Source organism: Mobula birostris, chromosome 13 (genome assembly GCF_030028105.1).
Source record: "Mobula birostris isolate sMobBir1 chromosome 13, sMobBir1.hap1, whole genome shotgun sequence".
Classification (NCBI taxonomy): domain Eukaryota; kingdom Metazoa; phylum Chordata; class Chondrichthyes; order Myliobatiformes; family Myliobatidae; genus Mobula; species Mobula birostris.
The window spans coordinates 24,325,668-24,351,420 of record NC_092382.1 but is presented as its reverse complement, the minus strand read 5'-3'; the positions used below and the strand labels follow the sequence as shown (position 1 = coordinate 24,351,420).

At 45.9% G+C, this 25,753-nt stretch overlaps 3 protein-coding genes across 4 annotated transcripts in view; 2 read left to right on the top strand and 1 right to left on the bottom strand.

Annotated features, from left to right (window-relative positions):
- The window catches only part of LOC140208596 (uncharacterized), a 587,054-nt gene that overhangs the window by 41,167 nt on the left and 520,134 nt on the right, over positions 1-25,753 (top strand). The gene's annotated exons all lie outside the window — the stretch shown is intronic.
- LOC140207854 (uncharacterized) overlaps positions 1-25,753 on the bottom strand; it is a 144,865-nt gene that overhangs the window by 83,312 nt on the left and 35,800 nt on the right. Inside the window, 1 exon segment of the mRNA XM_072276404.1 lies at positions 12,666-13,700. Coding sequence (XP_072132505.1) covers positions 12,666-13,700 — 1,035 coding nt within the window.
- LOC140208591 (uncharacterized) overlaps positions 1-25,753 on the top strand; it is a 51,924-nt gene that overhangs the window by 6,198 nt on the left and 19,973 nt on the right. The window contains exon 1 of one of the 2 annotated variants that reach the window (XM_072277369.1): positions 23,816-23,867. The exons of the other annotated variant lie outside the window; for it this stretch is intronic. The gene's annotated coding sequence lies outside the window, so the exon portion shown is untranslated. Of the gene's footprint in view, positions 1-23,815; positions 23,868-25,753 lie in introns of those variants that run through there. 2 annotated transcript variants of the gene reach the window in all.

The window sequence follows — 25,753 nt, the reverse complement described above, 5'->3', positions numbered from 1 at the left end:
TTTGCACACCTTTCTCTGTAAATGTCCTGAATAGTGGGAAGTTCACATCTACAGATGCGCTGGGCTGTCTGCACCACTCTCTGCAGGTTCCTGTGATTAAGGGAAGTACAGTTCCCATACCAGGCAGTGATGCAGCCAGTCAGGATGTTCTCAATTCTGTTCCTGTAGAAAGTTCTTAGGATTTGGGGCACCATCCCAGCCTTCTTCAACCGTCTGAGGTGAAGGAGGTGCTGTTGTGCTCTTTTCGCAACACAGCCGGTATGAACAGACCGTGTGAGATCCTCAGTGATGTTTATGCCGAGGAACTTAAAGCTGTTCACCCTCTCAACCCCAGATCCATTGATGTCAATAGGGGTTAGCCTGTCTCCATTCCATCAGTCATCCACAATCAGCTTTGTTTTTGTGACAATGAGGGAGAGTTTGTCCTCTTGACACCAGTCAGATGTTGTTCAGACCTCAGATAGAGTCAGCAATCAAATGGTTGAGCATGGTGTGATGAATGTAGTGAGCTGTGTATATCACAATGCAAGAAGCATCATAGGAAAGCCAGATGAGCTCAGGACAGGGAATTATGATATTGTAGCCATTATTGGGAATTGGTTGCAACCAACAGTCTGAGGGATTTAGAGGAACAAATTTGTAGAGAGATCGCAGACCATGCCAAGAAACAAAGATTGATTCAGTGAGTGATTTTAACTTTCCATATATTGACTGGGACCTCCATACTGTAAAAGGACTAGATGGGGTAGAGTTTGTCAAATGTGCCCTTAATCAGTACGTAGAATTCCTGACGTAGAAGTGTGCAATGAGCTGATGATCCAGGGCTGGTGACAGAAATTAGTGATCATAATGCCATAAGATTCAAAGTAAATATGGGAAAAGATAGGTCTGGACCGCGGGTTGAGATTCTAAATTGGAGAAAGGTCAATCTTGATGGTATCAGACAGGATCTGGCAAGTGTGGTTTGGGACAGGCGTTTTCTGACAAAGGAGTACTTGGTAAGTGGGAGGCCTTCAGAAGTGAAATTCTGAGGGTGTAGAGTTTGTACGTGCCTGCCAAAATAAAAGTTGAAAGGTAACTGGTGCAGGGAACCTCGGTTTTCAAGAGATATTGAGGCCCGGGATATTTTGTTCCTCCAAATGCCTCAGACTGTTGGGTGCTACCAAGACTCATTAATGACTACAATATCATAATTCCACCCCCAAGCTCATCCGACTTTTTTTTTGTTGTCTTCTGTTGGTTTCTGAAAGCTTCCCAATAGTTTTTGCTCTTCTGTTTGCCCTCTCTTTGGCTTTTATGTTGGCTTTGGCTTCTCATTTCATCCACAGTTGTGTCCTCCTGCGTTTCCAATGCTTCCACTTCTTTGGGATGTATCGATCACTCAGCTCCTGAATTGCTCCCAGAAACTCCAGCCATTGCTGCTCCATTGTCACTCCTACCTATTCCCTTCCAAACAAGTTTGACCAGCCTCTCTGTCATAGTAACATGGAGAGGTTCAGTGCAGAAACAGGCTATTTGGCCCATCTAGTCAATGACGAAAAATCATTTAATCTGTCTAATGCAACTACCAGCACTGGGACCATCGCTCTCCATACCCAAACCATCAAGGCTCCCATCCAAACTTCTTTAAATGGTGGAACCGAGCTCATATTCACCACGTGCTGGCATCTTATTCCACACGCTCACGACCATTTCAGTAAAGAGCTTTTCCAAATGTTCCCGTTAAATTTTCACCTTCCCCACTTACCCATGACCTCTGGTTGTCATCCCACCCAGCCTCAGTGGAAAAAGCTGCTAGCATTTACCTTATCTATACCCTCATAATTTTGTATATTTCTAACAAATCCTCAAAGCAGTGTATAATTTCCTTGTTCATGTTTAGAGCCTTTCTTAGATGTATAAGATGATGAGGGACATTGATTGTGTGGATAGCCAGAGGTTTATTCCCAGGGCTAAATGGCTAACACGAGGGGACATAGTTTTAAGGTGCTTGTAAATAGATAACGAGCGGATGACAGGGGTAGGTTTTTCACACAGAGAATGGTGGAATGCACTGCCGGCTATTCGTGTTTCAGTTACTGTGGGACCAGGAACCCATGGAATTCAATGGGAACAGGGAATAATACCAATGGAGAGAGTCAAACTGAGCCAGGTCACAGATTGGAGATGACAGAAATGCCCCATTCTCATAGAGACAGGAAGAGCATCAGAGAGTTTGATGGTCATTCCAGATACCAGCACTGTGCCCAGTTAGAAGATGACTTCTGTCTCCAACTAGGGTTGAATTTCGCTGAAACAGAGTGATGCCAGACCAACCGTGACAACTCGTGATCTCATCTGAAATGTTGTCCTTCACCCATTGATGGATTTTGTAAATCTTTTTACAGGTTAAAAATGACAAGGAATTTGTCTATGGGAACCTCGAACACAATACGCTGGTTTTGCTGTCTCTGTCCAGAAATTTAAGAAGTGGAGCAAGGGATTCAATCAACTATCCTTCCTGCTCAGACTGTGGGGAGGGATTCACTTGGTCATCTGACCGACTGGCACGCTCGTCATTTTACACAGGAGAGAGGCCATTCACCTGCTTAGACTGTGGGAAGGGATTCACTCTGTCATCTGACCTAATGGCACACCAGCGAGTTCACACCGGGGAGCGGCAGTTCACCTGCTCGGACTGTGGGAAAGGATTCACTTCGTCATCTCAACTGAAGGTACATCAGCGAGTTCACACTGGAGAGAGGCCGTACACCTGCACAGACTGTGGGAAGGGATTCACTCGGTCATCTAACCTAATGGCTCACCAGCGAGTTCACACCGGGGAGAGGCCGTTCACCTGCTCAGACTGTGGGAAGGGATTCACTTCGTCATCTCAACTGAAGGTACATCAGCGAGTTCACACTGGGGAGAGGCCGTTCACTTGTTCAGTGTGTGGGAAGGAATTCACTCAGTCATCTCAACTGAAGGTACATCAGCAAGTTCACACTGGAGAGAGGCCGTTCACCTGCTCAGACTGTGGGAAGGGATTCACTCAGGCATCTCACCTACTGAGACACCAGTCAGTTCACACTGGAGAGTGGCCATTCACCTGCACAGACTGTGGGAAGGGATTCACTCAGTCATCCCCCCTAATGGCTCACCAGCGAGTTCACACTGGGGAGAGGCCGTTCACCTGCTCAGACTGTGGGAAGGGATTCACTTGGTCATCTGACCTAATGGCTCACCAGCGAGTTCACACAAGGGAGAGGCCGTTCACCTGCTCGGAATGTGGGAAGGGATTCACTACATCATCTCAACTGAAGGTACATCAGCGAGTTCACACTGGGGAGAGACCATTCACCTGCTCAGACTGTGGGAAGGGATTTACTTTGTCATCGAATTTGAAGGCGCATCAGAGAGTTTACAATGGAGAGAGGCCATTCACCTGCTCAGATTGTGGGAAGGGATTCACTTCGTCATCTCAGTTACTGAGACACCAGTCAGTTCACACTGGAGAGTGGCTGTTCACCTGCTCGGACTGTGGGAAGGGATTCACTTCGTCATCTCAACTGAAGATACATCAGCGAGTTCACACTGGGGAGAGGCCATTCACCTGCTCAGACTGTGGGAAGGGATTCACTTCGTCATCTCAGTTACTGAGACACCAGTCAGTTCACACTGGTGAGAGGCCGTTCTCCTGCTCAAACTGTGGGAAGGGATTCATTCTGTCATCACAACTAAAGGTACATCAGCGAGTTCACACTGGGGAGAGGCCTTTCACCTGCTCAGACTGTGGGAAGGGATTCACTTCATCATCTCAGTTACTGAGACACCAGTCAGTTCACACTGGTGAGAGGCCGTTCACCTGCTCAGACTGTGGGAAAGGATTCACTTCGTCATCTCAACTTAAGGTACATCAGCGAGTTCACACTGGGGAAAGACCATTCACCTGCTCAGAGTGTGGGAAAGGATTCACTCAGTTAATCCACCTACAGAGACACCAGCAAGCTCACACTGGGTAGAGGCTGTTCACCTGCTTTGGTTGTGGGAAGGGATTCACTCGGTCATCTCAACTACAGAGATACCAGCAAGCTCACACTGGGTAGAGGCCGTTCACCTGCTCAGACTGTGGGAAGGGATTCACTCGGTCATCTCAACTACAGAGACATCAGTGTGTTCACACTGGGGAGAGGCAGATCTCCTGCTCGGACTTTGGGAAGAGAATCTCTCAGCCAAATCAATCAGGTTTGCATCATTGAGTTCACACTGGGGAAACCCGTTCAACCGCTGTGAATGTGGGAAGCGATTCACTCAGTCATCTAACCTTGTAACTCTCACTTCGACTAGCAGTTTAATGTGGGGGTCGATAGCTCCCGGCCCGGCCAATCTTAAGAAATCTCGTTTGGGTGGATGCTGCACGATGTGTCCCCTGTTACAAATCAGTACCCCAAAATAACAAGCAGTACACAATATGTGATTAAATAATTGAGAATTATAATTCTTATTTTGACTACAGGGTTAGTAAAGAAAACAAAATAAAGAAAAAGGGCCCACTCTCTCCATTCACGTCTTCTCATCCCTCCTTGGCAAAAGACCATGAAAATCTCTCTTCCAGACTCTCAAGAAAGAACATTTCTCCCATTGGATAGCCCCGTACTCCAAAACCCTGTTATCTCTAGTCATAACCTAAATGTTACTGCTACAGAGAAACCACTACCTCAGCAGTGAACCATTGCAGAGAGGCCATTACATTAGCAGTGAAACCTTACAGCATGTTACACTTGTGACATACTGCCAGGTTCACACTGGGGAGAAAGTTTCAATAAGCTGCATGCTGGATATTTGTCCATCACTGTTGCTGAATGCAATTTCGAGAGTGACTGTCGGTGCTGAACTCTGCAATTATTGCTGCTGCTCACCACACCCAGTCTGCACCCTGGTCACTGGGCATGGGAGGAGTTTCTTCTGCTACATATTCACCTTTAATGGGACTGGAGTTTAACATTCTGCATCTGTGACAAATTAATCAGTTCTATTTTAAACTCTGTCTTTGGTACTTAGCGTGTTTATAACACAACCAGTGTACTCAGGCCTGCTGGACCCAGCCAGTGATTCAGTTCCACGACAGCCCTTTTGAATCCTCCCCTGTTGTTCATCTCTCACTCTCCCTGTGGGATGGGCCCCAGTCACCACTGTGTGGGTGAAGAGGTTTCCCTTGAATTTTCTGCAGACTGAAGAAGTTGAGCTGACTGCAGTTCTGTCTGAGATGTTCTTCACCCCTCAAATCTCTGGACTGAGAAAGAATGACATTGGGAGTTAATCTCCTTATTCAGGGCTCATTTCCACATTATGGGCCATTTTCGCTGCTTCTACAGTGTTGTTGAAAACACTACTCTCCTCTAAAGACTGAAAGCAGAATGGGAAACCATTAGTTGGATGTTCAATGGACTCAGGGTCAGAAACCAGAGGTTGGTCCGCACAGGGCAGAGTTTGGGGCTCTGGACGATGGTCGGTATAAGAATGTATGATGAGGAGAAGGGAATCAGCAGCGGGATGTGGCAACGAATGACAGAGTGGCAACATTTGGAAGCTGATTGACAGAGAAAATCTTTCCATTGTCTGACTGATGATACAAACAATGCCTGTGGTGAGGTGCTCCACTGGTCGAGGAACATGTGTGTTTGGAATGGTTTTATCTATTGAGGGAGTTGTTCCTGCTTGTTTATCCTGTAATATTATATCTGGATGGTTATTGATTGTCCTGTTAGTAGTAATGTAGTGATTATTATATAATTTGTAAGATTTTGACTCTGAAACTGAATCAGGCGTGAATCTATGGTGCCTCAATGAAATTATGGTGGTCATTCATGAGATTATATTTTGAAGTAAGATTTTGGTGAATGATATTTGCCACTTGATTGTACCTGTGTAAGTAATCAGATTGAGTTAAACTGCTGCAGGATCCTGGAATGTGTTGGATGGTGTCTGGTTTCTCTTGGCATTTTCTGCACTTGCTGCATTGTTGGTTTGTATTTCATATATTTTCATTTGTTTGTTTCCTTTTGTTACCCACCTTGTCCCGTATTTCTGCAAGGAACCCCTCTGTTTCTGGGAAGAGGTCTCCAACTCTCAGTCAGGTGCTCGATGCTTCCTTGTCAACATCTCATCTGCTCAGATCGTTGGGATGTCTCCCATGGAGGGTCGTACTCATTCCACTGGTTAATGTTTTCTTCCATAGTGATTATTCATTTTTCTGAGTTGGCCTCTCATTTAAGTTTCTGGTCTGTATTACTTATCACAATTGCATATACACACCTGGAGTGCTGAATTGTGTTCATTTTTGATGAAAATATTTACTTTCAAGTTGTATCTGACTGTTGTGTGATTTCTTTTTCATGTGTGTTATTTCTCTTCCTCATTCTGTCCAATCTAAGTGGGTTTGAGTGTAAATAGCCTTTTCTAAAGTTATCATTTCAGTTCTTAGTTATCTTTGTAAATTTTGCTGATTGAAATGGGACCAAGATATTTTTATTTTAAAAAAAAGTCAATGTCGGTATTGATGAAAGTGTTTATTGCCTTTGTTGTATTTGTTAACAATTGATCTCTGTTTGGCAGGTTTTTTTTAAGCCTTGAACTAAATTTTGACAAAGGTTTTCCCTATTTCACACTACTTTTTATTTTCTTTGCTTGTTGATATTCCAGATAGGTGGGTATCAAGAGTCCCGATGAAGGGTCTTGGCCCGAAATGTTGATTCCCATCCATAGATGCTGCCTGACATGCTGAGCTCCTCCAGCACTTTGTGTGTAGTTCTCTAGATTCCTAGCATCTGCAGGTCCTCTTGTTTCCCAGATACTTGTATGTTTGTTGAAAGAACAATCTAATAGTGGGGTTGTGTGGCTCTGTTGGTAAAATATTAATTAAAATCATTAGAAAGAGGTGGCATTGGGTTGGAAGGTGTAGAATCTGTGGGTAGAATTAAGGAACAGCAAATGTGAAAACAAAGATCCCTGATGGGAATTGTATAGAGACCTCCAATCAGTTGTAAGTATGTGGTCCACAAATGACAATGGGAGATTAAAAATGCGTGCCAAAAGGGCAATGTTACAATAGTCATGGAGGATTGTCATGCAGGTGATAAGGAAAATTAAGTGTGTTGTTCTCAAGAGGAGGAATTCCTAGAATGCCTACAAGATGCTTTTTTAGAGCAGCTCGTGGTTGAGCCCACTTGGGGATCAGCTATTCTGGATTGGGTGTTGTAATGAACTGGAATTAATTAGGTCACTTACGTTCAAAGAACCCTTAGGGGCAAGTGACTAAATATGATCAAATTCACCCTGACATTAGAGAAGGAGAAGCTCAAGTCAGATGTGGAATAAATGTGAGGCTGCTTAACAAGATCACAGCTCATGGAATTACAGGAAAGATACTTGTATGGGTTGAAGATTGGCTGACTGACGGGAGAAAGAGTCAGAATAATGTGGGCAATTCTGTTTTGCTGTCAGTAACTAATGGTGTTCCGTAGGGGGCAGTATTGAGACCACATGTTTTCATATTAAATCTGAATGATATGGATGACAGAATTGATACCTTGGTGATGAACTTTGCAGTTGATACAAAGATAGGTACGGGACAGGTAGTTTAGAGCAGAGCCGGAGTCTGCAGAAGGACTTTGATAGGTTTGGAGAACAGACAATGAAGTAGCAGATGAAATACAGTGTATGCAAGTGTACGGTCATGTACAATTGGTAGAAAGAATAAAGACAGAGAGAAAAAAAATAAATGGGAGAAAATACAAAAATCAGAAATAGGTACTTGGGAGTCCGTGAGCAGGAGCCCCTGAAGGTTTGCTTGCAGATTGAGTTGATTAAGGATGAAAACGGTAATGTTAGCATATAAGAGCAAGGATGTGACACTGTAGCTTTATAACACATCGGTCAGATTGCTGTTGGTGTATTGTGACCAGTTTCCGACCCCTTATCTGAGAAAAAGATGTGCTCGTATTGGAGCGCGTCCGGAGAAGGTTCACAAGAATGATTCCAGGAATGACAGGGTTAACGTATGAGGAGCGTTAGACGGCTTTGACCCTGTACTCACTGGTCCAGAAGAAAGACAGGGGATCTCATTGAAACCTATCAAATATTGAAAGGCCTGGACAGAGTGGCTATGAAGAAGATGCACCCTACGCTGTGTGGGTCTGGGACCAGAGGCCACGGCCTCAATGTATAGAGCATCCACTGACAGCAGAGATGAGGAGGAATTTCTGTAGTCAGGGAGTGGTAAATCTTTGGAATTCATTGCCACAGATGGAGCAGAGGCCAAGTCACTGAGTGTGTTTTCAATGGATGTTCACGGATTAAGGGGAGAAGGCAGGAGAATGGGGTTGAGAGAGATAATCAATTGGACACAAAGGAATGGTGGAACAGACTCGATTGGCTGAGCAGCCTCTGTCTCATATCTCGTGGCTCATGTTCTGAAGAAGAGGCTAGTGAGGTTGCATTAGGGTTAGGGTATTGTTACGGTATCCGTGCCTGGATTATTGTATCCAGTTTTGGTCATTCTGCTGTAGGAGAGAGGACATCAAGCAGGAATAAGTGCGGAGGAGATTTATGAGAATGTTGCCGGTACTCGAGGGACTGAGTTCTGGAGAGAGGCTGGGCAGGTTGGGACTTCACACCTTGAAGTGCAGGAGATTGAGGCTGACATGATGCAGGTGTTCCAAACCCTGAGGGTACAGAAATGGGGAACGTGAGCAGATGAGTGAACTCGGCCTTTTCTCCTTGGAGCGACGGAGGATGAGAGGTGACCTGATAGAGGTGTATAAGTTGATGAGAGGTATTGATCGTGTGGATAGTCAGAGGTTTTTTTCCCAGGGCTGAAATGGCTGCTACAAGAGGGCACAGGTTTAAGGTGCTGGGGAGTAGGTACAGAGGAGATGTCAGGGGTAAGTTTTTTTTTAACGCAAAGATTGGTGAGTGTGTGGAATGTGCTGCCGGCAACGGTGGTGGAAGCAGACACGATATGGTATTTTAAGAGACCTTTGGATAGGTACATGGATCTTAGAAAAATAGAGAGCTATGGGTAAGCCTAGTAATTTCTTAGGTAGGGACATGCTCGGCACAACTTTGTGGGCCAAAGTGCCTGTATTGTGATGTAGGTTTTCGATGGTTTTTTTTCCCTTTTTCCCCACTTTTGTGGAATCAACAACCAGTGGGCACCACTTTAAGGTGAGAGAGGATCGATTTAATAGGGATCGCAGGGGAAAGTTATTAATCCACTCTCCCTTCCGGTTTCACTAACACGATGAGTCCACTCTCAGGTTAAAGGAGCAACAACACATACTACATCTGGGTAGTTTACAACTCGATGGCATGAACATCGATATCTTTAACTTCCACCTCCACCTTTTCCTTTCATCAATCTACACGCCCGTCTCCTCCATTCTGTCTCCCAACTTCTCTCTTCACTGCGGATCGTCTCCCTCTGGTTCCGCTTTTACTTCCTTTTCTCCCCATGGTCCGCTCTCTGATCCTATCAGATTCCTTCTTTTCAGCCCTTTGCATTTTCCAGCTTCCACCTCACAGCGTCTCACTTCATCTCCCACCTCCCCCACCCACTCACCTTCACTCTTACCTGACTTCACCTATTATCTACCAGCTTGGACTCTTTCCACTCCCTGCACCATCTTATTCCGGCTTCTCCCCACTTCCAGTCCTGATGAAGGGTCTCAGCAGGAAATCTCTGTTTTGATTTATCCCCCTCTGTAGAAGCTACCTGACCTCCTGACTTCCTCCAACATTTTGTGTATGTGACTTTGCATCTCCAATATCTGCAGAATCCCATTGGGACAGAGTGCAGAATGCAGAGACTACATCGGGTCTCACTAATGTCGAGGAGGCCACACCTGGAAAACTGGAAACAGGAGATGACCCCAACAGTGATGATGTTGAAAAGTTGCCTCATGTGGAAGGACTGTTTGGGGCCCTGACTGGTGGTGGGGAGGGTGGTTTGGGGCAGGTCTGGCACTTCACCCACTTGCAGAGTTGGCTTCCAGCCCCCTACACCCCTCCATATCACTGCAAACCTCTCCCTCTTGTGGACAACACTGCCACTTGGTGGTGATTTGCCACAATAACAGGAGCCCCTGATTTGTGGACTCCATTGTCACCGGGTGACGCTCTGCCGCAGGAACACTGAGAGACAGAAATGTGACGCTGCAGTCTGCTGAAATGTTTGTTCAAGATTCAAGGTAGTTTAATTCCATTTCCAGCAGACAAATATGAATGGGATCAAAATAATTATTACTCCGGCTTCAATGCAGCACAAAAACACAATAGTAAAAACATATATCCACAGCTTGTAAACTGTGCACGGATTGATTGTATGTCCATAAAGTGACGCTCGGTATAGTCAAGTCAAGTCACTTTTTATTGTGATTTCGATCATAAACTGCTGTGCACAGTAAAAACAACATACCTCCAGGACCATGGTGCTACATGAAACAACACAAAACTACACTAGGCTAAGTGACACAACGCAAAGCTACACTAGACTACGTAAAATAACACAAAAACTACACTTGACTACAGACCTACACAGGACTGCATGAGGTGCACAAAACAGTGCAGGGCACTACAATAAATAATAAACAAGAAAATAGGCACAGTAGAGGACAAATTACAATATAATAATAAATGATAAAATAATAAATAAAAGTATGCCTGCATATAAGATGACAGACAGGAAATGATAAAGTCGAGGTGTTTGGTGGTGTGGAAGGGTGGGTTGGTGGGTAGAGATATTTATCAGCCTTACTGCTTGGGGAAAGTAGCTGTCCCAGAGGCTGGTAGTCCTGGTGAGGATGCTGCGTAGTCTACCCAGATGGGAGTGGGACAAACAGTCCATGAGTGGGATGGGTGGAGGTTGATTATGAAAATCAGGTTGGTGTTTGATCTCAAGAGAGGGAATTTGGAAAATACCAATGAGATGCCTTTTTGAACAGCTTGTAATTGTGCCCATTAGGGAAAAGTTAATTTTGGATTGGGTGTTGTGTAATGAACCAGGTTTGATTACGAAGCTTATGGTAAAGGAAACGTGGACTTGGTGATCATAACATGTTAGAATTCACTCTGCACTTTGAGAGGGGAAAGGTACAAGAAGATGCATCATTATTAGTGGAGTGAGGGGAACTACGAAGGCATGGGAGAAGAGCTCACCAAAGTTGATTGCAAAGGGACACTAGCATGGATGATGGCAGAATAGTAATGGCTGTTTTCCTGCCTGTCCAGCCTCAACCTGCCTCTGCCTTTCCACAGCCTCCATCTTTAATTTTTCTAACTTGTACGGGAGCCTAAGCTCACTTGGTTTACTTCCAGGAAACACCTCCAACTCCTCCACTTTAAACACACCCTCAGATACATAATGTTCAGCTATTATCCTCTGCATCTGTGACCTCCTCATTGTCGATTTCACCTTAGCAAGTTTTAACCTTTTAGCAATACTCAACAACTCAATCCTTCTGGTGTCCTCTAACGCCTCAGAGGCTGGTGCTTCCAGAAATCTATCAACATCCATTCCTGCTGATTTTCCACACACAAATAAATCAAAAGGGATTTCTCCAATGAAATCGATAATTAATCAATACGCCCTCAAATCTGTTCATATCCCGGATGCAAGCCCAAATTTTGTTATGAACCGTAACGCTTTAGAAATGAGCCAGACGCAATAGACTACCCTTAGAGTCTGTTTTTGATGTTACATCCACTACCTTTATTCGTATCTACTAACAATATAGTAATTAGCAAGATAAACAAAAGTTAACAGTGTTATGTGTACTTGTGTGTAAATATAACTCCCAAACTATTGAGCTCAGGGGAAACAAGGCTTGGAGTCTTGAGATGGTGAACTATGAAAGTTCAGTTCAACCACAGAATAGGTGATGAGAGAGAGATATTTGTAGTGCAGGGTAAATGTCAAGAGAAGGCAATTCTGTCGAATTCCACAGTGGTAAAACGAAAGAACAGTCGCTGTAGATTTTATCCATCGTCGTTCCAAATCCACATACAAATTATCACCGAAAGTGACTTGTCACAAGGGGTATCGTCTTCAAGTGAATTCCCACACCACACCCAGGCAAGGGTTAACACATAAGTGGTCTTCACAGGATACCCCAAATCAGATCCACTCGTATGGATCAAATGAGGTGACAACCTCACATTTGATGTTCGCTGAATCGATAATTAACCCACCCTTGTGGGCATAGGAAAGTTCTCTACAGTGACCCTTGGCCACCAGTTCCCTTGTTTTGATCCTTCCATTTTTCCTCCTTCATCTCAGTCTGACTCTGAGTGTCTGTGTCCTCGGTTAAAACTAAACAAGCTGTGAGTGATGTAAACAAGCTGCAAGTCAGACTGATTTCCATTCTTAATCTCTCTCCCTCTCTCTCTCTCTCTCTCAAAATGACAGTCCACAGGAAACGAAATCTAGGGATTCATAACAACGGCCACTCCCCATTGTGAACTGACTGGTGTGCCAGTAGCTTGGATGACTGAATGAATCCTTTCCCACGTTCTGAGCTGGTGAATGGCTTCTCCCCAGTGTGAACTCGCTGATGTCTCTGTAGGTTGGATGACTGAGTGAATCTCTTCCCACAGACTGAGCAGGTGAACGGTTTTTCCCCAGTGTGAACTCGCAGATGTGTCAGTAGGGTGGACGATTGAGTGAATCCTTTCCCACATTCTGAGCAGGTAAACGGCCACTCCCCAGTGTGAACTGACTGGTGTGCCAGTAGTTGGGATGACCGAGTGAATACATTCCCACATTCTGAGCAGGTGAATGGCTTCTCCCCAGTGTGAACTCGCTGATGACTCTGTAGGGTGGATGAATCAGTGAATCTCTTCCCACAGACTGAGCAGGTGAACGGCTTCTCCCCAGTGTGAACTCGCTGATGTCTCTGCAGGGCGGATAACTGAGTGAATCCCTTCCCACATTCTGAGCAGGTGAATGGCTTCTCCCCAGTGTGAACTCGCTGATGAATCTGTAGTTTGGATAACTGAGTGAATCCCTTCCCACATTCTGAGCAGGTGAATGGCTTCTCCCCAGTGTGAACTCGCTGATGACTCTGTAGGGTGGATGAATCAGTGAATCTCTTCCCACAGACTGAGCAGGTGAACGGCTTCTCCCCTGTGTGAACTAATTGGTGTCTCTGTAGGTTGGATGAATCAGTGAATCTCTTCCCACAGACTGAGCAGGTGAACGGCTTCTCCCCAGTGTGAACTCGCTGATGTCTCTGCAGGGCGGATAACTGAGTGAATCCCTTCCCACATTCTGAGCAGGTGAATGGCTTCTCCCCAGTGTGAACTCGCTGATGAATCTGTAGTTTGGATAACTGAGTGAATCCCTTCCCACATTCTGAACAGGTGAACGGCTTCTCCCCAGTGTGAACTCGCTGATGACTCTGTACGGTGGATGAATCAGTGAATCTCTTCCCACAGACTGAGCAGGTGAACGGCTTCTCCCCAGTGTGAACTCGCTGATGTCTCTGTAGGTTGGATGAATCAGTGAATCTCTTCCCACAGACTGAGCAGGTGAATGGCTTCTCCCCAGTGTGAACTCGCTGATGACTCTGTAGTGTGGATAACCAAGTGAATCTCTTCCCACAGACTGAGCACGTGAACGGCTTCTCCCCAGTGTGAACTCGCTGATGTGCCATTAGGTTGGATGACTCAGTGAATTCCTTCCCACAGTCTGAGCAGGTGAACGGCCGCTCGCCAGTGTAAACACGCTGGTGAGCCATTGTGTCAGATGACTGAGTGAATCCCTTCCCACAAATTCAGCAGATGCTGGTGTGTCGACAGGTGGGAAGACCGACTGAATCCTTCCTCACACACAGAATAGATGAATGGCCTTGTCCAGTGTGAACTTGCTGATGTAACTTCAGTTGTGATGACCGAGTAAATCCATTCCCACTGTCCGAGCACGTGATCGGCCTCTCCCCTGTGTAAAATAATGGGTGTACCAATTGGTCAAATGAACGAGTGAATCCCTCCCCACCTTCTGAGCAGGAAGGATGGCTGATTGAATCCCTTGCTCCTTTTCTTAAATGTCTAGACAGAGACAGCAAAACTGGCGAGTCGTGTTTGAGATTCCTGGGGACAAATTCCTTCTCATTTTTAATCTGTAAAAAGAATAACAAAATCCATTAGTGTGTGTAGGACAACATTTCAGATGAGATTACTTGAGTTGCCAAGGTTTGATCTGGTATCACACTGTAACAGTGAGATTCAACCCAAGATGGACAGAGAAATCATCTTCTGCATGGGCACAGTGCTGGTATCTGGAATGGCCATCAATTCCCTGATGCTCTTCCTGTCTCTATAAGAATGGAGCATTTCTGCCATCTCCAATCTGTGACTTGGCTCAGTCTGACTCTCTCCATTGGTATTATTCCCTGCTCCTGCTGAGCAGCATGGGTGCCTGGCCCCACAGTAACTGAAACAGTATCACACAAATAGTCTTCCTTGACATGCATTTGGGATTTTCTTTTACGTATGATTAACTTAAAGTGCCACAGTGTTAACGCCATATAAAAAAATTCCTGCTGAGATGAATGGTTGGTCTGCACAGCTGTGAAAAGGACTTAAAGTGAATTTTTGTATTATTTCAGGTTCTTGGGCCATCTGGTTTGTGCTGAACTATTTAAACTGCCCACTCCCATACCCCTACCATCCAGGCACCTACTCAAACCTCTTAAATGTTGAAATCGTGCTTGCATGCACCACTTGTGCTCTTTGCTCATTCCACACCCGGATGATCGTCGGTGTGAAGAAGTTTCCCCTCATGTTCCCCTTAACGTTTTACCTTTCCCCCTTAACCCATGGCCTCTGGTTGTAGTCCCACACCATCTCAGTGGTAAAATCCCTATCTATGTCCCTCATAATAGTGGTATACCCCAATCAAATCTCCCCTCAATCTTTTATGTTCCAAGGAATAAAGTCCTGACCTGTTCGATCTTTCCTTATAACTCAAGTCCTACAGACCTGGCAACATCCTTGTGAATTTTCTCTGAACCTCTTTCACATCTTTCCTGTAGGTTGGTAACCAAAACCGCACACAATACTCCAAATTAGGCTTCACCAGTGCCTTCTACAAGTCAACATAACATCCGTCTATTGTTGTCAGTACTCTAGTTCATGAAGGCCAATGGGCTGAAATCTTTCTTTCTGTCTCTATCTAACTGTGATACCACTTTCAGTGAATTAAAGACTTGTATTCCCAGGACCCTTTCTTACTACAATACTCCTCCATGCCTGACCAGTCACTGTGAAAGACCTCCCTTGGTAGGTCATACCAAAGTGCAACACCTCACACTTGTCTGCATTAAATTACATTTTCCATTTCCCAAACCATTTTCCCAGCTGGTCCAGATCATACTGCAAACCATGATACTCTTCCTCGCTGACGACTACACCACCAATCTTGGTGTCAGCTACAAATTTTCTGATCCAGTTAACCACCCTATCATCCAGATTACTGATATAGATGACAAACAATAACAGATACAGCACTGATCCCTGTGGCACACCGCTAGTCACAGGATGCGGTCAAGAGGCAGCCATCTGCTACCACACACTGGCTTCTCCCAAAGACAGTGTCTCATCCAATTTACTATCTCATCTTGAGTGCTGAGTGACTGAACCTTCTTGATCCACCTCCCATATTCCACCTCTGTAATCTGTACAGGGTCTAGGAATTTGATGCTGCTTTGCCTCACTTCTATAGACTCTGCGTTCATCTCCTGAGCAAAAAATATCTCCCACATCTATTTTGTCTCCTCATATGGATTACCATTCTGATCTTGCAGAGGATTAATTTTTTCCCTTGCAATCTTTTCACTCTTAACATATCTGCAGAATCCATGAGGATTCTCCTTCATCTTGCCTGCTGGGGTAACCTCATGCCTTCTTTGTCTTTCATAAGTGTTCACTTGAATTTCCTGTATCTCACAAGTACCCCATTTGTTCCAATCTGCCTGTACCAGGTATGCACCTCCTTTTTATTGATCTGGGAGATGAAAGCCAAAGGGGTGATAGAGCTGCTATGGGAGGTGGTGGTGGGGGAGGGTCAAACTGAAGTTGCAGGGGGAATGGGAGCCTGAATAACAGAACAGATAGTGCAGGGTTTGCGGAGACAGTTGTTGTTCAGTCCTCAGACAAAGTCAGGAATGAAAAAGTTGAGCATGGTGCAGTGAATATGCTGAGCCCTGTATATTTCAATACAAGGAGCAGCGTAGGAAAGGCGGATGTGTTCAGGGCATGGATCAACACCTGGAATTATGACACTAGGATCTGGCAACTGTGGCCTGGGACAGGCTGCTTTATGGCAAAGGTGTGCTTGGTAAATTGAGGCCTTCAAAGCGAAATTTTGAAAGTACAAAGCGGGTATGTGCTTGTCAGAATAAAAGGTAAAGATAGAAACTGTAGGGAACCTTAGATTTCAAGAGATATTGAGACCCTGATGAAGCACAAAATGGAGTTGCATAACAGGGATAGGCAGGCAGGTTGAAATGGAGTATAAGAAATAAATCAGGAGGGCTAAAAGGCGGCATGAGATTCCCCTCGCAGAAAAGATGAAGGATAATCCTCAGGGATTCTGGAGATAGATTAAAAGCAAAAGGATTGCAAGGCACAAAGTTGGTCCTCTGGAAGACCGGAATGGCAATCCATGGCTGGAACCAAAGCAGATGGGGGAGATCTTAAATATTTTTTTCATTTCTATTTACTCAGATGGACACAGTGTCAATGAGAGTGTGGAAAAGCAGCATTAAAATCGTGGACCCTGTACAGATTAAAGAAGAGGGTGGATAAATCTCCAGGGCATGACAAGGTGCGCCCTCGGTCCCCATGGGAGGCAAGTGCAGAAATCGTCGGGGCCCCAGCAGAGATAATTAAATCATCCTTAGTAATGGGAGAGTTATCAGAGGATTGTAGGATAGCCAAAGTTATTTCACTGTTCAACATAGAACATAGAAATCTACAGCATATTCCAGGCCATTCAGCCCACAATGTTGTTCCAACCATGAAACTTACTCTAGAAACTGCCTGGAATTTCCCTAGCACATAGACCTCTATGTTTCTAAGCACCATGTACCTATCTAAGAGGCTGTTAAAAGACCCTATTTTATCTGCCTCGGCCACCACTGCTGGCAGTGCATTCCACACACCCACCACTCTCTGTGTAAAAAAAACTTACCCCTGACATCCCCTCGGTATCTATTTCCAAGCAGCTTAAAACTATGCCCCTCGTGTTAGCCATTTCAGCCCTGGGAAAAGCCTCTGGCTATCCACATGATCAATGCCCCTCATCATCATATTCACCTAAAAAAAGGCTTTGTTGGAAGTAGGCATAATTATGAGGGTATAGATAGGGTAAATGCAAGCAGCTTTTTCCACTGATGTTGGGTGGGACGACAACCAGAGGTCATGGGTAAGTGACTTCCCCATTTATACAACACAATACAGGCCCTTTGGCCCACAATGCTGTGCCAGACATTACTTACTTCAGAAATTCCCTAGAGTTCCCCATAGCCCTGTATTTTTCTACGTGCCATGTACCTATCCAGGATCCTCTTAAAAGACCCTATTGTATCCGGCTTCATCACAGCTGCCGCAGCCCATTCCACGCACTCACCACTCTGTGTAAAAAAACTTACCCCTTGTGGTGATATCACGTGTCATGACGTGACTGGACAGAGTTACTAACATGAGCAGAAATGAAGAATGATAGAGAAGCATGGCAGTGTAAGACGTGGTTTTGCTGCTGTTAAGTAGAAGTTCAATTCTGCAGAATATGGTTTGTTATTAGTAACCCACGGTACGTATAAAGAACACAACACCCCTGACATCTCCTTCGTACCTACTTCCAAGCACCTTAAAACTGTGCCCTCTCTGCAGATTTTCTCTTGGTTGTGATTGGAGGCAGAATGAAGGTGATTTTCACAACAGCTGATGTAAAAGATTTTGTTCCCTTTCTCCGAGTTCCCAATCCTTGCATTTAGACAGCTGGAGCTCAGCTCTGTCTGAGAGATCCATCGGTTCCCATTCCCTCTCAGCCGGAAGCTCCCCGGAGCCCGTGTACGGATGGTGGGGCTGAGAGAGAGGGAAGAGAGCAGGACTGTCCCAGGATTTCGGGTCACGGAGTCCGGAGCTCACAGCAACTGTCCCGAAGTCGGTGTTGAAACCCCACCAACCTCCCTTCTCCCCACCCCGCAACAGTCTCCCTACAGCCGATCTCCTTAAGCTTAGCGTGTACTGCGCGCATGCGTGATATTCGGCAACGGAACAGCCCTGACGCTTGCGCATTTGATCGGTGCTTCGGCGACGGCGAACTTTATATCGCAGGGCTTTATTGGTAATCACGGTGCCATTAAAAGTTTCTGCAAGCACCAGTTCCACGTCCATAGCTTTTTTTTGTGTGTGTAGAAAATTCAGCAGCTGTTTTAACGCAGAAAGTGGCTCCCATAAACAATATACTCAATATCAATGTGTATCTAATGCCAAAGTACAATCCTCTTACAGATGTAGATATAAAACACAAGAGATTCTGCAGTTGCTGGAAATACAGAGACATACACACACAAAATGCTGGAGGAACTTTGCAGTTCAGGCAGCGACTAAGCAGAGGAGTACACAGCCTGGGCATGCTGAAGGGGTTCGGCCTGAATGTTGTCTATTTATTCCTCTCCACATTCGTTGCCTGATCTGCTGATTTATTCCAGTATTTTGCAGAACCCACTTTTTTTTTCAATCAATGTTTCTAAATGTTTCTCATCTTTGATTTATAGGCACATCCTGCTGGTCAGATTCCTCCTCCTCCCCATAAACTCTAGACCCCATCGCTCTCTGGAGCCTCAAAGCCCTGACTCAGGCCGGCATCTCATTGGTTTCTGAATCTGCTCCATCGAAGAATCATTCGCTAGTCTGCTGTCAGACTTTAGAGGCGCATTGCAACAACCCAGCTGTCTGAGGCACAGTCCTTTGAAATGAGTGAAAATGACCGAAAACGTTGAAAAGAGCAGCGAAGAAGGAGTTTAGCTAAATTATTTCACAGCACTGAAGAACTTCAAATACACAGGGAGCTCATCGTCTTATTCAGCCTGGAGAAAATCATGCAGGTGTATAAGATGATGAGAGATATTGGTCGTGTGAATAGCCAGAGGCTTTTTCCCAGGGCTGAAATGCCTAACACGAGGGGCATAGTTTTAAGGTGCTTGGACCCAGGCGCACAGGAGATGTCAAAGAGTGGTGGGTGTGTGGAATGCACAGCCAGAGACATCGGTAGACGTGGATACAATAGGGTCTTTTAAGACACTTGGACAATCGACAATAGGTGCAGGAGTAGGCCATTCAGCCCTTAGAGTCAGAACCACCTTTCACTGTGATCATGGCTGATCGCCCACAATCAGTATCCAGTTCCTGCCTTCTCCCCATAACCTTTGATTCCTCTATCTTTAAGAACTCTATCCATCTCTTTCTTGAGAGCATCCAGAGACTTGGCCTCCACAGCCTTCTGGGGCAGAACATTCCATATATCCACCACTCTCTGGGTGAAAAAGTTTTTCCTCAACTCCGTTCTAAATGGCCTACCCCTTATTCTTAAACTGTGGCCTCTGGTTCTGGACTCACCCATCAGTGGGAACATGCTTCCTGCCTCCAGCGTGTCCAATCCCTTAATAATCTTATGTTTTAATAAGATCCCCTCTCATCCCTCTAAATTCCAGAGTATACAAGCCCAATCGCTCAAATCTTTCAACATATGACAGTCCCGCCATCCCGGGAATTAATCTTGTGAACCTACGCTGCACTCCCTCAATAGCATGAATGTCCTTCCTCAAATTTGGAGACCAAAATTGCACACACTACTCCAGGTGTGGTCTCACTAGGGCCCTGTACAACTGCAGAAGGACTTCTTTGCTCTAATACTCAATTCCTCTTGTTATGAAGGCCAGCATGCCATTAGCTTGCTTCACTGTCTGCTGTACCTGCATGCTTGCTTTCAGTGACTGATGTACAAGAACACCTAGATCTCGTTGTACTTCCCCTTTTCCTAACTTGACACCATTTAGATCGTAATCTGCCTTCCTGTTCTTGCCAGCAAAGTGGATAACCTCACATTTATCCACATTAAACTGCATCTGCTATGCATCCGCCCACTCACCCAGCCTGTCCAAGTCACCCTGCATTCTCATACGTCCTGCTCACATTTCACACTGTCACCCAGCTTTGTGTCATCAGAAAACTTGATGTTTTAATCCCTTCATCCAAATCATTAATATATATTGTAAACAGCTGTGGTCCCAGCACTGAACCCTGCGGTACCCCACTGGTCATCGCCTGCCATTCTGCCATTAATCGCTACTGTTTGTTTCCTGTCTACTAACCAATTTTCTATCCATGTCAGTACCCTACCCCCAATACCATTTGCTCTAATTTTGCACACTAACCTCCTATGTGGGACTTTATCAAAGGCTTTCTGAAAGTCCAGGTACACTACATCCACTGGCTTTCCCATATCCATTTTCATAGTTATGTTCTCAAAAAATTCCAGAAGATTAGTCAAGCATGATTTCCCCATCGTAAATCCATGCTGACTGGGACCTATCCTGCCGCTGCTATCCAAATGTGCTGCTATTACATCTTTTATACTTGATTCCAGCATCTTCCCCACCACTGTTGTCAGACTAACTGGTCTATAATTGCCTGTTTTCTCTCTCCCTCCTTTCTTCAAAAGTGGGATAACATTAGCTACCCTCCAATCCACAGGAACTGATCCTGAATCTATAGACATTGGAAAATGATTACCAATAGACAGGTATATGGAGCTTAGGAAAATAGAGGGCAATGCGGTCAGGAAATTCCAGGCAGTTTCTGGAGTAGGTTACATGATTGGCACAACATTGTGAGCTGAGGGGCCTGTAATCTGCTCTAGATTTCTGATTCTATGAAGTTCAAGGGAAATCTCTTCTCCTGCAGAGTAGTGACGAGTTGCAACCTGTCATCATGGGGAGAGTGAGAGGTGAAGTGAACAACAGGGCTAGACTGTAAAATACTGATATGGAACAGAAACATGGGCAGGGAGCAGACGGATTGAGTGGCCTCTCTAGTGTACAGAGTGAGTGTGGCAGAGACAGTAAGTATCTGTGACATGAGATTTGAAACAGAACTGATTTATCTTTTACAGATCCACAATATTAAACACCAGTCTAGTTTAAGGCGAACATCAGAAGAACATTTGATTTGATAAGGTACACCATGCAAGGCTTATTGAGAAAGTAAGGAGGCCTGGGATCCAAGGGGAGATTGCTTTCTGGATCCAGATCTGGCTTGCCCACAGAAGGCAAAGAGTGCTTGTAGACAGGTCATATTCTGCATGGAGCTCAGTGACCAGTGGTGTGCCTCAGGGATCTGTTCTGGGACCCCTACTCTTGGTGATTTTTATAAATGACCTGGATGAGGAAGTAGAGGGATGGGTTAGTAAATTTGCTGATGACACAAAGGTTGGAGGTGTTGCGGATAGTGTGGAGGGCTGTCAGAGGCTACAGCGGACATTGATAGGATGCAAAACTGGGCTGACAAGTAGAAGATGGAATTCAACCCAGATCAGTGGCTCACTTTGGTAGGTCAAATATGATGGCAGAATATAGTATTAATGGTAAGACTCTTGGCAGTGTGGAGGATCAGAGGCATCTTGTGGTCCGAGTCCATAAGTCACTCAAAGCTGCTACGCAGGTTGACTCTGTGGTTAAGAAGGCGGTACGGTGCATTGGCCTAAATCAACCCTGGGATTGAGTTTAGGAGCTGAGAGGTAGCGTTACAGCTAAATAGGACCCTGGTCAACCCCACTTGGAGTACTGTGCTCAGTTCTGTTCGCCTCACTACAGGAAGGACGTGGAAACCGTAGAAAGGGTGCAGAGGAGATTTACAAGGATGTTGCCTGGATTGGGGAGCATGCCTTATGAGAATAGGTTGAGTGAACATGGCCTTTTCTCCTTGGAGTGACAGAGGATGAGCGGTGACCTGATAGAGGTGTATAAGATGATGAGAGGCATTGATCTTGTGGATAGTCAGAGGCTTTTTACCAGGGCTGAAATATTTGCCACAAGAGGACACAGGTTTAAGGTTCTGAGGAGTAGGTGCAGAGGAGATGTCAGGGGTAAGTTTTTTTTTTGCACAGAGAGTGGTGAGTGTGTGGAATGGGCTGCCAACGATGGTGGTGGAGACGGATATGATAGGGACTTTGAAGAGTCTCCTGGACATGGAAGTTAGAAAAATAGGGGGCTATGGGTAACCCTAGGTAATTTCTGAGGTAAGGATATATTCGGCACAGCATTGTGGCTGAAGGTCCTATGTTCTGCTGTAGTTTTTCTATGTTTCTAATTTCTATTCACATTCCTCCTGCCTCACTGGACAGGAACACTGAAACATCAAGTGAGAAACAGCAGGAAGTGGCCATTCAGCCCCTCTAACCATCAACAGAATGGTGGCTGCTCTCCCATCTCAGCCACATGTTTCTGCCCGATCCTCATTTCCTCGATCCCTCCGGTCTCCACACATCTACCAGCCTCTGTTTTATGTGAGGACGATCACTGAGTCTTCACCACCCTCTGTGGTGGGGATTTACAGACATTCACCACCCTCAGAGTGGAGACATTTCCCCTCATCTCAGTCCCGGACAGTCCACCCCCTTTTTCAGAGACTGGGATCCCTGGTTCAGCCAGTAATGATGTTGTGAATTTCAATGTGTTCACCTCTCAGTCCTCAATTCTCCAAATGAAAGGGTTATCTCATTTGATCTTTCTTCATATGATGACCCCACCACTCCAGGGATTAGTCTGGTGAATCTTCATTGCACTCTCTATAACAAATACTCTCTAACCTCTTTGTTAATCCTCTATGGAATTAATTTCCATCTCCTGCAGCCCCGTGTTGCCCCAACCACTCACCTCCCACCCCCGTCACTATTTCCACCTTCCCACCTCCCCCTCACCTGGATCCACCTCTCACTCCCCAGCTCTTGCCCCATCCCCACCCCTCACCTCTTTTCTCGGACTATTTCCCGTCCACTCTCAGTCCAGAGGGAGGGTCTCGGCCCGAAATGTTGACGGTCCATTTCCCTCCACAGATGCTGCCCGACCCACTGAGTTCCTCCGGCAGTTTGTTCTTTGGTCTGTGTGACCCGTGTTAGTGTGGGGAGCGGGATTTTACACCATATTCCCGGTACAGTCTCAACAAAACACAAATAATTGTCACTTTGCCCGGACCATCGGCCCCGCTTGCAGGGCAACAGTCTGCCGGTGTTTGCCCCCCAATGTGGTGAATCGCCACCACCGTGGGCTCAGACATTTCCACAGATGAGCCCCTCCTGTCCCCACCGGGACAAACATCCTGTCCGCCCCCTCTCTCACCGTCTTCATCCTCTCCCTCCCCGGGGAACCGGCATCAAACCGACGGGCCGAGCGGTCTCCTCCTACCTCTCAGCGACACATCAGACTCCGGCCGCAGGAGACGCTTCACAAACGCCCCAACTTCCCTCGGAGGGAAATGGAAATAAATCAGAAAGCGGACATTTACTTTGACGGTTGTCCCGCCGTGACGGAAAGTTCGGGAGACGGTGTCAGCGGGGGTAACGCCCTCTCGGCTGGTCCGCCTCTGCTATTGGCTGGAAGTAGTGATTGACATCACTTCGGACCAATGGGAACAGCGCATCGCGTGACTCCTCTGTTGACAGCGGTGGGGGAGGGTCTGGTCACGTGATTAGTAGCCCAGCCGTTAAACCGACCAAGCTCGAGCTCATCAGCGCGCGGGGCACAAAAGGCCCCGGATGATCGGTTGAGGTAAGAAGGGATCTCCGGGTTGGGGGTCTCACCGGGCGGCGTTTCCAACACCGACTTCGGGTAGTTGCTGTGACTCCGGACTCCGTGACCCGCAATCCCGGGACAGTCCTGCTCTCTTCCCTCTCTCTCAGCCCCACCATCCGTACACGGGCCCCGGGGAGCTTCCGGCTGATGAGGGAATGGGAACCGATGGGTCTCTCAGACAGAGCTGAGCTCCAGCTGTCTAAATGCAAGGATCGGGAACTCGGAGAAAGGGAACAAAATCTTTTACATCAGCTGTTGTGAAAATCACCTTTGTTCTGCCTCCAGTCACAAACCAGAGAAAATCTGCAGATGCTGGAAATCCGAGCAACGCACACAAATTGCTGGAGGAACTCAGCATTAGTACTCTTTTCCATAGATGCTGCCTGGCCTGCTGAGTTCCCCCAGCATTTTGTGTCTGTTGCTTGTTCCACCCCCTCTTGTTCTGGACTTTTCTACCCGTGAGAACATGTTTTGTCCCACTCTCTCTGGGTACATAATGATATCAAACACCTTTGCCCTGGGCAACAAGTAGCTTTCACATCACAAATGTGCCAGACTCCAATGAGACAGACTACTGCCCTTCCCTTCATATTCATTGGCATTGCCATCACTGAGTTCACCACCGTCAGTCACCTGGGGGAGGGTTCAGGGGAAATATTTATGTACAATACAGAAACTGGTGTTACCTGTGTGTATTGTGGTGATGCAAAAGTTGCTGGAGAATTTGAAAGTGGGAGGAAGTGGAGTGATAGTTTGAAATCTGACTTTTTAAAGCGTCATTTAGCAAGCAAATCAGATATGGACAATGTGCAAAAGCTCTGGTGAGAAAATACTTCATTCCCCGTTACAGGCCTGCTACATAGGTTGTGTGAGAGTGCAGATGAAGTCGATCGAGCCCAGAGGAGATCAAAGTTCTTACTGACAGTGATTTGCTGGCTGTTAAAATGAATACCTCTCTATCTAAAGTCATAGATATGACATGAAGAGAGGTGAGTTACACCCAAGGTGTAGGACACAAGAAACTGGGTGAGAGTCAGGAAGGGGAATGAGGTTAAATCGCCATCGCAGAGTAATCTTGTGTCCATCCCACACAACAACAGGTGGATCCACTTTAGAAACTGTTGGGGGGATTACCTGGCAGAGGAAAGTCAAAGGGGTGATAGGGGATTTGTTAGTGAGGGGAACAGAACAAGAGGGGACTAATATCCCAGTGGTGAGGCTCGCTAGTGCTAGTGTGGGGAGAGAGGGTGATGTGGTTAAAATAAGTTGTAGGGGGAAATGGGAACCAGAATGACAGAACAGATAGTGGGGAGGGTGAATTGAATTGAATTGACTTTATTACATACATCCTTCCTGTACGTGAGGAGTAGAAATCTTTACATCTCCGTCTGAATGTGCAATGTGTAATTTATAGTTGTTTATAATAAATAGTTTGTACATACGGCAGTCAATATAACATAGAAATGCAATTGTATCAGCATGAATTAATCAGTCTGATGGCCTGGTGGAAGATGATGTCCCGGAGCCTGTTGGTCCTTTTGCTGTTGTACCGTTTCCTGGATGGTAGCAGCAGGAACAGTTTGTGGTTGTGGTGAATTGGGTCCCCAATATCCTTTGGGCCCTTTTTACCCCCCTGTCTCTGTAAATGTCCTGAATAGTGGGAAGTTCACATCTACAGATGTGCTGGGCTGTCCGCACCACTCTCTGCAGGTTCCTGCGATTAAGGGAAGTACAGTTCCCATACCAGGCAGTGATGCAGCCAGTCAGGATGCTCTCAATTGTGTTCCTGTACAAAGTTCTTAGGATTTGGGACCCCATCCCAAGCTTCTTCAGCCGTCTGAGGTGAGCAAGGTGCTGTGTGC